The sequence below is a fragment of the Poromitra crassiceps genome (genome assembly GCF_964638095.1).
Source record: "Poromitra crassiceps genome assembly, chromosome: 14".
Taxonomy (NCBI): domain Eukaryota; kingdom Metazoa; phylum Chordata; class Actinopteri; order Beryciformes; family Melamphaidae; genus Poromitra; species Poromitra crassiceps.
In genome coordinates this window covers 12,931,370-12,946,369 of record NC_139633.1, presented here as the reverse complement: position 1 = coordinate 12,946,369, position 15,000 = coordinate 12,931,370, and the positions used below count along the sequence as shown (strand labels likewise).

General features: G+C 48.1%; 1 protein-coding gene across 1 annotated transcript in view; it reads right to left on the bottom strand.

Annotated features, from left to right (window-relative positions):
* The window catches only part of ush2a (Usher syndrome 2A (autosomal recessive, mild)), a gene marked incomplete at both ends in the record, with an annotated part of 353,577 nt that overhangs the window by 304,773 nt on the left and 33,804 nt on the right, over positions 1-15,000 (bottom strand). Inside the window, one exon of the mRNA XM_083650615.1 lies at positions 3,140-3,275. Within this exon, the coding sequence (XP_083506741.1) occupies positions 3,140-3,275 (136 nt within the window). The remainder of the gene's footprint in view (positions 1-3,139; positions 3,276-15,000) is intronic.

Here is a 15,000-nt window from a genome sequence, read left to right as displayed (position 1 = left end):
TGTGTGTGTCTGTGTGTGTGTGTGTGTGTACACAGCCTAAGGCTTTGGCTCAGGATTTCTTTAGCGTGTGGAAATGGGATTATACCTTCCTCTGAAAAGTGCTCTCCCTATTGTTACTGGGATGATGCAAGGTGTAAGCCTTCATTCTCTTCTCTCTGTGTTGATCTGTGTCTTCTCTCTGTGTCTTCTCTCTGCCACTCACCATCTCCCTCCATCTCTTCTCTGTTCTCTCTGTGTCTTCTCTCTGCCACTCACGATCTCCCTCTGTCTCTTCTCTGTTCTGTGTTGCTCTGTGTCTTCTCTCTGTCTTCTCTCTGCCACTCACCATCTCCCTCCGTCTCTTCTCTGGTTTTGTGTTTTGCTGGAACCGATGATAGTTGACACAGGCAACTCAAAGTATTACAGTATGTGTGTGTGTGTGTGTGTGTGTGTGATTCTTCTTCTGTCTTTTGATATCTGTCTCTCTGTCCTTCACTGGCCACATCTCTCACCGACTCTCCCTTTTCCAACAACTACACCTTCACAGGTCCCAAATCTATACATTTTTCTGATTTTGTTTTCAAATACATAATAAACATAATAATATAGTCATTCAATGTAGACTGGAGCCGATAAATAATAGCAAAAACTGTAGTTAAAAACAAAAGGAGCCACATCTGCTTCTTCAGCTTTGCTGGTCGAGAAAGTGACGTCACTTAGGCGACAGTCTATGTAGTCTTTCTGATTTATAACTTCTAGTGCAACAGTTTGGCGACAAACTGCGACTTTCTTGACATGCAAAGTTACGTTTTAAATTCACCAAATTAACGTTGGCACCGCGTGGCACAATTCAAACGGGATCAAAAAAGTAACGTTATTCTCCGTTCACCGCCATTCATATTTTTTCAGCGCTGGTACAGGGAGAAAAGCAGGAAGTGACGTTCACTTTGCCTCTATGGCTGCGCTCCGCATACTACATAAGAGTGTGCCACTTCGGGGCGGAGCAATTGAATGACTGACAGGTCGTAGCACCAATGAGAGAGTGGTTCAGAGTCAGGTTGGGTGGGCGCGCCTGATCGCTAAAGTCATTACTCACTTACCAATCACTGGCCAGGGTCCGTCCTCAGTTTGGTGAGAGGAGTGTCCCAGACCCAGAGAGAGATCTGCAGCATGCAGTAACGTGGAAGACCTCTCATGGGTCTGGCATTGAGACTAAATGCCAACTAACCCTTCTATTTTATTCCAAATAAACCAGTTTTTAATTATTATTATTTAAAAAAAAGTGGATGTTGTACCTGACACGTGTATAGAACAGCAAAGCTTTCATGAACTGGTGATAGAGAGTAGCAAAGCAGACATTTATTTATATGGGGAAAGTTGTGGAATATTAATTATTTAACCATGACATACATTTGAACAATGTCTTCATTAAACCTCTTTGAATTCCTATATAAGGGTCCCTTATATATAGGGGAAAAGAAAAGGAAAAGATTGAAAAGGGACCCAAATGAAAAGCACCTTTCATTTTTTGATTCATTTTTTACACATGCAAAAGCTCTCTTTCTTCCCAGGACCTCTTTCTGTCTAATGAGTGTTCAGTTTGTACACAAGGTCTTCCCCAGCCTAACACACTTGACTTAATGCCATTTAAAGTGCATTCCAGCCTGTAAGACGCCCACGTTTGGTGGGACAGTGTGGCAGTCATCTGCTATCTGATGCCAACATCTGATGCCGTCTGGCCCAGTAAGCAGCCCAGAGCCAAAGAAAACCACTGCAGCAGCTTCTAAAGCCAGAAGACACTTTCAGCGCGTGGCGTGCCACGAAGGCCTCACACAGCAAAACACATACCGTACTTTCTATACACATAAGTTGTGTTTTACATAGTGTGTGTGCCACTGACACCTGTATATTATCATTTTTTATTTTATATATTTATTTAACATTTGTGATGGTTAACAATGTCTACAATGTGTAGAAACTATGGCAATGCCAAATTCTGAGCATCACTGGGATCAACAAAAAACTAAATTTCTTTCTGAAAAGTTTACTTTTTGGACTCAAGTAGTTTGAGCACAATATTTATATATTTTTCATTTGTTCAAACCAATTAATACTGAATGTAAATTCTTGAAAATGACAAATGCTTTGCAACTGGTTAAGTAGTCACTTTCAACACGAGGGTGACACTGTTCAGCAAAAACAAACGTGTGAATCAAATGATGAAATTTTAAAATGTACAAATTGCCCTTTTAATGGGAAGGGTCCCCTCCAAACAGACAACCATAGTTGTTAATCAATGCATCTGATCAGTATTCACCTGATCAATCCACTGATCAGAATTCCAGACACAGCCCCCGGGTTCAACACCCCACCTCTCTCTTTCTCTCTGTCTCACACACACACATGCACACACATGCACACACGCACACACACACACATTTGCAAACACACACACTCACACTCACTCTGTATCTCTCTCTCTCTCTCCCCCGAGCCAATCACTTGTATTGATCACCACCTCTGATGTGATCTTCAGCTGATCAGATGCTACCTGCCGTGAACTAGGGATCAATGTCTGATAAACGAGAAGAAAAACACTCGTTTATCACTCTGAAGATGAACGGATATCATTTTTCTCTCAATTTCTCTCCTATTGACTCCGAGACGGCTCTCAGGCACGACCAATCAATCACAGATGTGTAGATGAGAGGGATAAAGGCTGGGCGGGAAATAAAGGAGTCGTCATTGACATCATATTCTGATATAGAGAGATGATAAATACTCAATACTATAAATACTAGATGGCTGAAATGTCTCCCTGTGCTCACGGTTATGGCTTGGGGATTGGAGGTGGGGGTAATTTCATTTTTGGGAAACAAGCTTCTTCCATTTCTACTGCTTTAAATAGGTTCTAATTTGGATAATAGTATCATGATACATGGGCTGATGGTAATCATGATACATGGGCTGATGGTAATGCAACTGATAAGACCAGATGATGCATTTTCAAGCAGCGCCACTGCAGAACCTCTTTGGTGCGTCTCAGTGGTTCCAATGCATCTTTCAACCCGTGTAACATGTTACATGTCAAAAACATGTTACATGTCAAAAACATACACGATAAAAAGTGTCCGTGTCTCAAGAAGAGAAGAGTCTTTACCATTGGAGCTGAGTCCCACCCACATGGCGCTGTCCTCTCTGATGTCATATAGGCTGGAGTTCAGAGGTCGTGTGTCAAAGGCCACCCCATCCTCTTCAAGCCCGTCCAGGAAGAGGCTGACACGCCTGTCATGCACCTGGAGACCAAACAGTTAGAATTTAGTGTGTGTTGATGACCAGACTTTGTGTTTACTATGTGTGTTTATTCAATTTTTTTTAGTGTTGAACAATGAAAATTCTGTATTTTTCGTGAGAACCGATCAAAAAGTGTCATCATTAAACAAAAGCTGAGAGAGCAGAGAGAGAGAGAGAGAGAGCAGCACAGGTCTCACAGAGAGAGAGAGCAGCACAGGTCTCACAGAGAGAGAGAGAGAGAGCAGCACAGGTCTCACAGAGAGAGAGAGAGAGCAGCACAGGTCTCACAGAGAGAGAGAGAGCAGCACAGGTCTCACAGAGAGAGAGAGAGAGAGAGAGAGAGAGAGAGCAGCACAGGTCTCACAGAGAGAGAGAGAGAGCAGCACAGGTCTCACAGAGAGAGAGAGCAGCACAGGTCTCACAGAGAGAGAGAGAGAGCAGCACAGGTCTCACAGAGAGAGAGAGAGCAGCACAGGTCTCACAGAGAGAGAGAGCAGCACAGGTCTCACAGAGAGAGAGAGAGAGAGAGAGCAGCACAGGTCTCACAGAGAGAGAGAGAGAGCAGCACAGGTCTCACAGAGAGAGAGAGAGAGAGAGCAGCACAGGTCTCACAGAGAGAGAGAGAGCAGCACAGGTCTCACAGAGAGAGAGAGAGAGAGAGCAGCACATGTCTCACAGAGAGAGAGAGAGCAGCACAGGTCTCACAGAGAGAGAGAGAGAGAGAGCAGCACAGGTCTCACAGAGAGAGAGAGAGAGAGAGCAGCACAGGTCTCACAGAGAGAGAGAGAGCAGCACAGGTCTCACAGAGAGAGAGAGAGAGCAGCACAGGTCTCACAGAGAGAGAGAGAGCAGCACAGGTCTCACAGAGAGAGAGAGAGCAGCACAGGTCTCACAGAGAGAGAGAGAGAGAGAGCAGCACAGGTCTCACAGAGAGAGAGAGAGCAGCACAGGTCTCACAGAGAGAGAGAGAGCAGCACAGGTCTCACAGAGAGAGAGAGAGAGAGAGCAGCACAGGTCTCACAGAGAGAGAGAGAGCAGCACAGGTCTCACAGAGAGAGAGAGAGAGAGAGAGCAGCACAGGTCTCACAGAGAGAGAGAGAGAGCAGCACAGGTCTCACAGAGAGAGAGAGAGCAGCACAGGTCTCACAGAGAGAGAGAGAGCAGCACAGGTCTCACAGAGAGAGAGAGAGCAGCACAGGTCTCACAGAGAGAGAGAGAGAGAGAGAGCAGCACAGGTCTCACAGAGAGAGAGAGAGCAGCACAGGTCTCACAGAGAGAGAGAGAGCAGCACAGGTCTCACAGAGAGAGAGAGAGCAGCACAGGTCTCACAGAGAGAGAGAGAGAGAGAGCAGCACAGGTCTCACAGAGAGAGAGAGAGCAGCACAGGTCTCACAGAGAGAGAGAGAGAGAGAGCAGCACAGGTCTCACAGAGAGAGAGAGAGCAGCACAGGTCTCACAGAGAGAGAGAGAGAGAGAGAGCAGCACAGGTCTCACAGAGAGAGAGAGAGCAGCACAGGTCTCACAGAGAGAGAGAGAGCAGCACAGGTCTCACAGAGAGAGAGAGAGAGAGAGCAGCACAGGTCTCACAGAGAGAGAGAGAGAGAGAGCAGCACAGGTCTCACAGAGAGAGAGAGAGAGCAGCACAGGTCTCACAGAGAGAGAGAGAGAGAGCAGCACAGGTCTCACAGAGAGAGAGAGAGAGCAGCACAGGTCTCACAGAGAGAGAGAGCAGCACAGGTCTCACAGAGAGAGAGAGAGAGCAGCACAGGTCTCACAGAGAGAGAGAGAGAGCAGCACAGGTCTCACAGAGAGAGAGAGAGAGAGCAGCACAGGTCTCACAGAGAGAGAGAGAGAGAGCAGCACAGGTCTCACAGAGAGAGAGCAGCACAGGTCTCACAGAGAGAGAGAGAGAGAGCAGCACAGGTCTCACAGAGAGAGAGAGCAGCACAGGTCTCACAGAGAGAGAGAGAGAGAGAGAGAGAGAGAGAGCAGCACAGGTCTCACAGAGAGAGAGAGAGAGAGAGCAGCACAGGTCTCACAGAGAGAGAGAGAGAGCAGCACAGGTCTCACAGAGAGAGAGAGAGCAGCACAGGTCTCACAGAGAGAGAGAGAGAGAGAGAGAGAGAGAGAGCAGCACAGGTCTCACAGAGAGAGCGAGAGAGAGCAGCACAGGTCTCACAGAGAGAGAGAGAGAACAGCACAGGTCTCACAGAGAGAGAGAGAGAGAGCAGCACAGGTCTCACAGAGAGAGAGAGAGCAGCACAGGTCTCACAGAGAGAGAGAGAGAGAGAGAGCAGCACAGGTCTCACAGAGAGAGAGAGAGAGCAGCACAGGTCTCACAGAGAGAGAGAGAGCAGCACAGGTCTCACAGAGAGAGAGAGAGAGCAGCACAGGTCTCACAGAGAGAGAGAGAGAGAGAGAGAGCAGCACAGGTCTCACAGAGAGAGAGAGAGCAGCACAGGTCTCACAGAGAGAGAGAGAGAGAGAGAGAGCAGCACAGGTCTCACAGAGAGAGAGAGAGCAGCACAGGTCTCACAGAGAGAGAGAGAGAGAGAGCAGCACAGGTCTCACAGAGAGAGAGAGAGAGCAGCACAGGTCTCACAGAGAGAGAGAGAGAGAGCAGCACAGGTCTCACAGAGAGAGAGAGAGAGCAGCACAGGTCTCACAGAGAGAGAGAGAGAGAGAGAGCAGCACAGGTCTCACAGAGAGAGAGAGAGCAGCACAGGTCTCACAGAGAGAGAGAGAGAGAGAGCAGCACAGGTCTCACAGAGAGAGAGAGAGAGCAGCACAGGTCTCACAGAGAGAGCGAGAGAGAGAGCAGCACAGGTCTCACAGAGAGAGAGAGAGAGAGAGCAGCACAGGTCTCACAGAGAGAGAGAGAGAGAGAGCAGCACAGGTCTCACAGAGAGAGAGAGAGCAGCACAGGTCTCACAGAGAGAGAGAGAGAGAGAGCAGCACAGGTCTCACAGAGAGAGAGAGAGCAGCACAGGTCTCACAGAGAGAGAGAGAGCAGCACAGGTCTCACAGAGAGAGAGAGAGAGAGAGCAGCACAGGTCTCACAGAGAGAGAGAGAGAGAGAGCAGCACAGGTCTCACAGAGAGAGAGAGAGAGAGAGCAGCACAGGTCTCACAGAGAGAGAGAGAGAGAGAGCAGCACAGGTCTCACAGAGAGAGAGAGAGAGAGAGCAGCACAGGTCTCACAGAGAGAGAGAGAGCAGCACAGGTCTCACAGAGAGAGAGAGAGCAGCACAGGTCTCACAGAGAGAGAGAGAGAGAGAGCAGCACAGGTCTCACAGAGAGAGAGAGAGCAGCACAGGTCTCACAGAGAGAGAGAGAGCAGCACAGGTCTCACAGAGAGAGAGAGAGAGAGCAGCACAGGTCTCACAGAGAGAGAGAGAGAGCAGCACAGGTCTCACAGAGAGAGAGAGAGAGAGAGAGCAGCACAGGTCTCACAGAGAGAGAGAGAGCAGCACAGGTCTCACAGAGAGAGAGAGAGAGAGCAGCACAGGTCTCACAGAGAGAGAGAGAGAGAGAGAGAGCAGCACAGGTCTCACAGAGAGAGAGAGAGCAGCACAGGTCTCACAGAGAGAGAGAGAGAGAGAGCAGCACAGGTCTCACAGAGAGAGAGAGAGCAGCACAGGTCTCACAGAGAGAGAGAGAGAGAGAGCAGCACAGGTCTCACAGAGAGAGAGAGAGAGCAGCACAGGTCTCACAGAGAGAGAGAGAGAGCAGCACAGGTCTCACAGAGAGAGAGAGAGCAGCACAGGTCTCACAGAGAGAGAGCAGCACAGGTCTGTGTGTGATTATGATGTACATGCATCTATGAATGTGTCTGCACACACCATATAGTAGATGTGTTTGTGTATGTCACACCTGTGTGTGTGTGTGTGTGTGTGTGTGTGTGTGTGTGTGTGTGTGTGTGTGTGTGTGTGTGTGTGTGTGTGTGTGTGAATTATACATAGGGCTAATCTTCCAGCTCATTTCCTCAGTAGCAGAAAGAGCCCCAGGCTAAACTGCCGCAGCTGCAAATTAGCTTTCTGTTTGACCAAAAATCTCCTCTCGCCTCTCCTCCTTTCCTATCCTCTTAACTCCTCTCCTCTCCTTTGCTCTCCTCTCCTCCCATCTCCTCTTAACTCTCTCCTCTCAACTCCTCTCCTCCCCTCTCCTCTTAACTCCTCTCATCTCCCTTCTCCTCTTAACCCCTCTCCTCTCTCCTCTCCTCTTAACTCCTCTCAACTCCTCTCCTCTTAACTCCTCTCCTCCAATCTCCTTTCCTCTCATCTCCCTTCTCCTCTTAACTCTTCTCCTCTCTCCTCTCCTCTTAACTCTTCTCCTCTCCTCTCCTCTCCACTCCTCTCATCTCCCTTCTCCTCTTAACTCCTCTCCTCTCATCTCCCTTCTCCTCTTAACTCCTCTCCGCTCCTCTCCTCTCCACTCCTTTCCTCTCCTCTTAACTCCTCTCCAATCCTTTCCTCTCCCCTCTCCTCTTAACTCCTCTCCTCCCATCTCCTCTCCTCCCATCTCCTCTCCTTTCCTCTCCCCTCCCATCTCCTCTCCTCTCCTCTCCACTCCACTCCTTTCCTCTCCCCTCTCCTCTTAACTCCTCTCCTCTCCACTCCTTTCCTCTTAACTCCTCTCCTCTCTCCTTTCCTCTTAACTCCTCTCCTCTCTCCTCTCCTTTCCTCTTAACTCCTCTCCTCTCTCCTCCACTCCTTTCCTCTTAACTCATCTCCTCTCCTCTCCCCTCCTTTCCTCTCCTCATCCGTTGCATGAATATTAAAACCTGCACTGCAGGCAACACCGTCAAAGCAGCTCCCGTTTCACATCAAACCCGGGCAAAAAGAAAGATACTTCCATCAGCAGGGTGGGCGGGGCTCTCCTCTGCCTAACAACTTCAATGTGGTCTGTCCCACTGCCTTTACCCCCTCTCCAAATCATGTCTGTCCCACTGCCTTTACCCCCTCTCCAAATCATGTCTGTCCCACTGTCTTTACCCCCTCTCCAAATCCTGTGTCTGTCCCACTGCCTTTACCTCCTCTCCAAATCCTGTCTGTCCCACTGCCTTTACCCCCTCTCCAAATCCTGTATCTGTCCCACTGCCTTTACCCCCTCTCCAAATCCTGTGTCTGTCCCACTGACTTTACCTCCTCTCCAAATCCTGTGTCTGTCCCACTGACTTTACCTCCTCTCCAAATCCTGTGTCTGTCCCACTGCCTTTACCTCCTCTCCAAATCGTGTCTGTCCCACTGCCTTTACCCCCTCTCCAAATCCTGTCTGTCCCACTGACTTTACCTCCTCTCCAAATCCTGTGTCTGTCCCACTGCCTTTACCCCCTCTCCAAATCCTGTGTCTGTCCCACTGACTTTACCTCCTCTCCAAATCCTGTCTGTCCCACTGCCTTTACCCCCTCTCCAAATCCTGTCTGTCCCACTGCCTTAACCCCCTCTCCAAATCCTGTCTGTCCCACTGTCTTTACCCCCTCTCCAAATCCTGTCTGTCCCACTGCCTTTACCTCCTCTCCAAATCCTGTGTCTGTCCCACTGCCTTTACCTCCTCTCCAAATCCTGTCTGTCCCACTGCCTTTACCCCCTCTCCAAATCCTGTGTCTGTCCCACTGCCTTTACCCCCTCTCCAAATCCTGTGTCTGTCCCACTGACTTTACCTCCTCTCTAAATCCTGTCTGTCCCACTGACTTTACCTCCTCTCCAAATCCTGTGTCTGTCCCACTGACTTTACCTCCTCTCCAAATCCTGTGTCTGTCCCACTGCCTTTACCTCCTCTCCAAATCCTGTCTGTCCCACTGCCTTTACCCCCTCTCCAAATCCTGTCTGTCCCACTGACTTTACCTCCTCTCCAAATCCTGTGTCTGTCTCACTGCCTTTACCCCCTCTCCAAATCCTGTGTCTGTCCCACTGCCTTTACCCCCCTCTCCAAATCCTGTGTCTGTCCCACTGACTTTACCTCCTCTCCAAATCCTGTCTGTCCCACTGCCTTTACCCCCTCTCCAAATCCTGTCTGTCCCACTGCCTTAACCCCCTCTCCAAATCCTGTCTGTCCCACTGCCTTTACCTCCTCTCCAAATCCTGTGTCTGTCCCACTGCCTTTACCTCCTCTCCAAATCCTGTCTGTCCCACTGCCTTTACCCCCTCTCCAAATCATGTCTGTCCCACTGCCTTTACCTCCTCTCCAAATCCTGTGTCTGTCCCACTGCCTTTACCCCCTCTCCAAATCCTGTGTCTGTCCCACTGCCTTTACCCCCTCTCTAAATCCTGTGTCTGTCCCACTGTCTTTACCCCCTCTCTAAATCCTGTGTCTGTCCCACTGACTTTACCTCCTCTCCAAATCCTGTGTCTGTCCCACTGTCTTTACCCCCTCTCTAAATCCTGTGTCTGTCCCACTGCCTTTACCCCCTCTCCAAATCATGTCTGTCCCACTGTCTTTACCCCCTCTCCAAATCATGTCTGTCCCACTGTCTTTACCCCCTCTCCAAATCCTGTGTCTGTCCCACTGCCTTTACCCCCTCTCCAAATCCTGTGTCTGTCCCACTGCCTTTACCCCCTCTCCAAATCCTGTCTGTCCCACTGCCTTTACCCCCTCTCCAAATCATGTCTGTCCCACTGTCTTTACCCCCTCTCCAAATCATGTCTGTCCCACTGTCTTTACCCCCTCTCCAAATCATGTCTGTCCCACTGCCTTTACCCCCTCTCCAAATCATGTCTGTCCCACTGTCTTTACCCCCTCTCCAAATCATGTCTGTCCCACTGTCTTTACCCCCTCTCCAAATCCTGTGTCTGTCCCACTGCCTTTACCTCCTCTCCAAATCCTGTCTGTCCCACTGTCTTTACCCCCTCTCCAAATCCTGTGTCTGTCCCACTGTCTTTACCCCCTCTCCAAATCCTGTGTCTGTCCCACTGCCTTTACCTCCTCTCCAAATCCTGTCTGTCCCACTGTCTTTACCCCCTCTCCAAATCCTGTGTCTGTCCCACTGTCTTTACCTCCTCTCCAAATCCTGTCTGTCCCACTGTCTTTACCCCCTCTCCAAATCCTGTGTCTGTCCCACTGCCTTTACCTCCTCTCCAAATCCTGTCTGTCCCACTGCCTTTACCCCCTCTCTAAATCCTGTCTGTCCCACTGCCTTTACCCCCTCTCTAAATCCTGTCTGTCCCACTGTCTTTACCCCCTCTCCAAATCCTGTGTCTGTCCCACTGCCTTTACCCCCTCTCTAAATCCTGTCTGTCCCACTGCCTTTACCCCCTCTCTAAATCCTGTCTGTCCCACTGCCTTTACCCCCTCTCTAAATCCTGTCTGTCCCACTGCCTTTACCCCCTCTCTAAATCCTGTCTGTCCCACTGCCTTTACCCCCTCTCTAAATCCTGTCTGTCCCACTGCCTTTACCCCCTCTCCAAATCCTGTGTCTGGGCAGCTCACTGTGGGACCACTGGTAAACAACACTGTCCTGCTAGAGTCCCCTTCTCTTTCTACTGTCCCCCTTCATTGTCTCCCCTCCTCTCTGGTCCTCATTGCTTTCTCCTCACCTTTTTTCCATTTACTCCCTCTTTCTCCATACCTCCACTTCCTCTCTGTCTTTTCATGACTCCCCCCCCCCCCTCCCCTCTCCTCTCCTCTCCTCCAGTCCCCTCTCATATTTATGTTGCCCTGTCGCTCTGGGCTCGTTGTGTTGTCCTGTCGCTCTGGGCTCTGTCAGCTCAAGGGGAGTTGAAAAGGTGTGAGGAGGGAAATAAGTCCAAGTCAAAAAAAAAAAAAAAGCCTTTTAGGGGGATGAAGGCGAGGCCAGACATGTGTCTGCCTCTCGGAGGATAGCGAAGATGCCCAGACAGACACTTTCATGATGGCTGATTGAAGAGCGGGCGTGCGTGTGAGAGAGAGAGAGCGAAAGACGGAGAGAGAGAGAGAAAGAGAGAGAGAGACTGAGACAGGAGAGCTGGTGTAAGAGAGAGGTAGCAGAAGAAGGACCCTCTTTAGGAGTCTCTGAGCCAGAGCGCTGCCTGCGCGTCTCTTCTCGGGGAGATGTGAGGCAGTTGTCAGGCCTGATGTAAATGAATGGTGAAGCGCTTCCTCCTCCTTAGCCGCCACGCGGCCCTTTGAAACGCCGCCAGCTCCCCTTTGTTAGCTTTCACAAACGCTTCCCTTCCCTCTTTTCTTTCCCCCGTCTATCCCTCTTTATACCCCCCTCCCTCCCTCCCCCACACCTCTTTCTGTCTTTCTCAGCCGGCGTAACTTCAGAGTCCCATGAGGACAGGGAAGAGGAGTTTGAGGATTTTGTGTGTGTGTGTGGTGATAACTAGCCTCATCTGGACTGTGTCCACTAAGTCCAGAGTCCCTTTTCAACTCTGCCTATATCCTCTCTTCTCTTTATAGGGCATTTTGTGAACGCTTTTAACCAAAGCACCTTGGGGAACCATGGCGTACATTTAGAGTAGAGCTGCACACCGATTCTATAGCTCCATGGTTAATAATTGTGTAATTTGCCTATATTTAAGTGTTATACTTTCAATATCCAATCCAAGTCTTAAGCTGTAATCATTGTTTTAGGAGTGGATCATCGCTGTCATCTGGAGATACTTTGGTAACCAGATAACAACACACAGGTACAGGTTATATATAAAGGTTGTAGCTGCACCACAGAGCAATAAGGGAGAACTCATTTATGATTATATTGATTTGTTTGTTTGTTTATTTATTTAAGAAGGACCACAGAAACAAGAGGAAAGTGAGAGTGAATTACATTGACCAAAGGGATGGAGTTTAGTATCTGCAAAGGGGAAGGAGTTGAAAATATATACTAAGGTGCAAACGTGCAATAAAGTCATTTTGTTTCCAGGAATTGAGACAATTGTGGTTTTATTTAGCAATAACAAAATAACTGGGATATCATTCATCCCATAATCATGTAGCCCTAAACTAGAGGAGAGCTATTTCGTACAGGCGTGTCCTTTACGGCATCTGCTATTCACTCTTTCTCTGCTCTTCCCTTCTCTCCTGGGAACTCTCTCTCTGCATCGCACGTTCAGATTGAAACTGAAACAGGAAAGACAGAAGGTTCCAGCAGGGTTCCCCCCTCCTGTGCCACGGACACCAAGGCTCAACTAACCACTAACCCGCTAACCTGTGGGACCTGCCACCATTCATGGCTCCATTAGTACCTGGCCTGGTTGCATGGTCCAGTGAAAAGCCTTTTCTACAACTAACTGCCATACCAAGATCCATGTGAAAACTAACAACTGTGACCAAACAGTATTGTTACTACATTATATCTGACTCGAATACCCATGAATTTTGCCATTCTGTCGCCAAGCTGATCATGGCTCTCATGCCAGAAACGATGTCAATTTAGTGTACCATCATCTTTATTAGACAGTGCTAAATGTACTGTATTTTATAGTAAGTTTGTTCAATTGTAGGTTCGTTCCTAAAGGTTGCTGTGTGCTCTTCGAGAGCTTCAAGCAGAACCCAGCACACTGGCAATGTTAGCAGCAGCTAAGCCTCTGAGTGAAAAGCTTTCAGTGATCTGTAGACTGGCATTTTGACTAAAGCTCCTCTCAGTTTTCACACTGCTGCCAAGCCCAGGCTCAGCACATGGTGTGGACACAGCAATGTGTTCCACTGTGTTCTCTTAGCAGCTGTGGAAATGTTCAAATGTAAACTATCCCACGCTTACTGATCCCATCACAGAAAAACATAGTATACGGTCAATGTTCATAATATAGTACAGTCTTAGTTCTGTAAGCAGCATTAGAATCACAAAAAGGGGTATAGAACAACAACAAAAAAGAACAAAAGTTGTCTTAATATATATATATATATATATATATATATATATATATATATATATATATATATATATATATATATATATATACCGTAAATTCCGGACTATAAGACGCACCGGTGTATAAGCCGCGGGACCAAAATTGACTATTTTTTTCTTCTATAAGCCGCACCGGTCTATAAGCCGCGGGTGTTTTGATGTTTAATTACCATATGAAAGGGTTCGTGCACAGAGAGGAATGTCGGGAAAGCGATGGCTGTTTGGGGAAGCTCCCATTTATTAACATTTCAACAAAACAAAACAAAAGTCAGGTCACTAATCCCCAGACAAAATCACACAACAATAGGCTATATGTGCAGCAAACCTGTAACCAGAGAAGTCAAGTCACTAATGCTCGTCTTCCTCTTCTTCCTGCGTACTGAAACCACCAAAGTCCTCATCTTCAGTGTCGGAAACGAACAGGTTCAGGGTGGCTTCGTCAACCACTCTCCTCTCTCCTTCATTGTCACTCAAAACCAACGAACTCCTCTTCATCTATAGCTGTGTTTCCATTACAGTTTTTCGCAAAAGAATTGCGATATTTCTACAACTTCGACAATGTACAATTGCGACTTGTAGGCGTTTCCATTGAAGTTGCGTTTGAGTGATTCCCCGTTGCAGCAGCTGCCACAGTGATTACGCACGGGGATCTGCCCCATATCCCGTCCCCTGCATGCTCAAATCCAACCAATGGTCAATGGAAATCCCAACATGAAGTTACAATGCATATAAACGAGCCTGATTATCAATTCAAAAGAAAATGAGTCGCAAAATGTTGCTGGCTGCGTGAATGCAGTCAGCGCGACAGGCAGAGGAAAAAAGGTAGCCTAATAGCCTACAACTGGTCCGATTTTGAGATGGAGGGGGGAAAAGGCTGATTTGGTTCTATAATTGCACCTGAAACGTGTGCAATGTATTAGCCTACTCACAGTCACTGTATTCACTTCAGACAGCACCACCGCACCAGTGTGTGCTTTTCATCCTCTCATCTCGCCGCTGTGCCAAATGCGCGCACACAGGCAGCCTGCTGTCACCAGCCTGCCATTAAACATTATCTAATTTGCCCGGCTACGCTTTTGCACAACACTCGTCTTTCTGCTAGGTAGCGTTGCTTCAAAGTTTTCCACTTGCTGCGGAGGTTTTGACACGGCTATCGAACCTTACTTACCAAACTTATTTTCCGCTCCTTTTCCAAGGGATAATATGGGTCACATGACGTGCAAATGCGAAAAATGTGTTTCCATTACACTTTTGCGATAAACTGCTATATCGACACGTCTGAAAAACCACCTCATGATCATCTACTGCTCGTTCTCATGCTGTCGAGAACGAGCAAAGCTTTTTTTTGGTGAAAGAATCCTCCAGGGCGCTTCTTGTTAACAGTCCGAGTGAGTGGCAGGTCGAACGTCAAAGGCACTTCATCCATATTTATGATCTGCTCCGGTTCGATGGAATATTCCTTGATCTTCCTTTGTGTGAATTCGCCGAAGTTTGTGATTTTCTCCTGGTAGTCGGGGGAGGGAGTTGATGGGCTTGTGGCCGTTTGCTTACCGTAATTACCATATGTAAGTGGTCACGCACAGAGGGGATTGTCGGGAAAGAGATGGCTGTTTGAGGAAGCTCCCATTTACCGTATTACCATAACATTTCAACAAAACAACATAACACAACACCACCGTTGTTTATTTTTACAGTGCACACAGTGTCCGCGGTGTGGTGAAAAGAGGGCAAGAGAGGAAATTAAAACAGAAGTGGATTTATAGTTAGAAAGAGTGCTAAAAAAGAGAGTTTTTTTTTTTTTTTTTTTTTTTTTCTGAAAAAATCCATAGATAAGACGCACCGTTATATAAGCCGCAGGGGCCAAAAAACGGGAAAAAAGCCGCGGCTTATAGTCCGGAA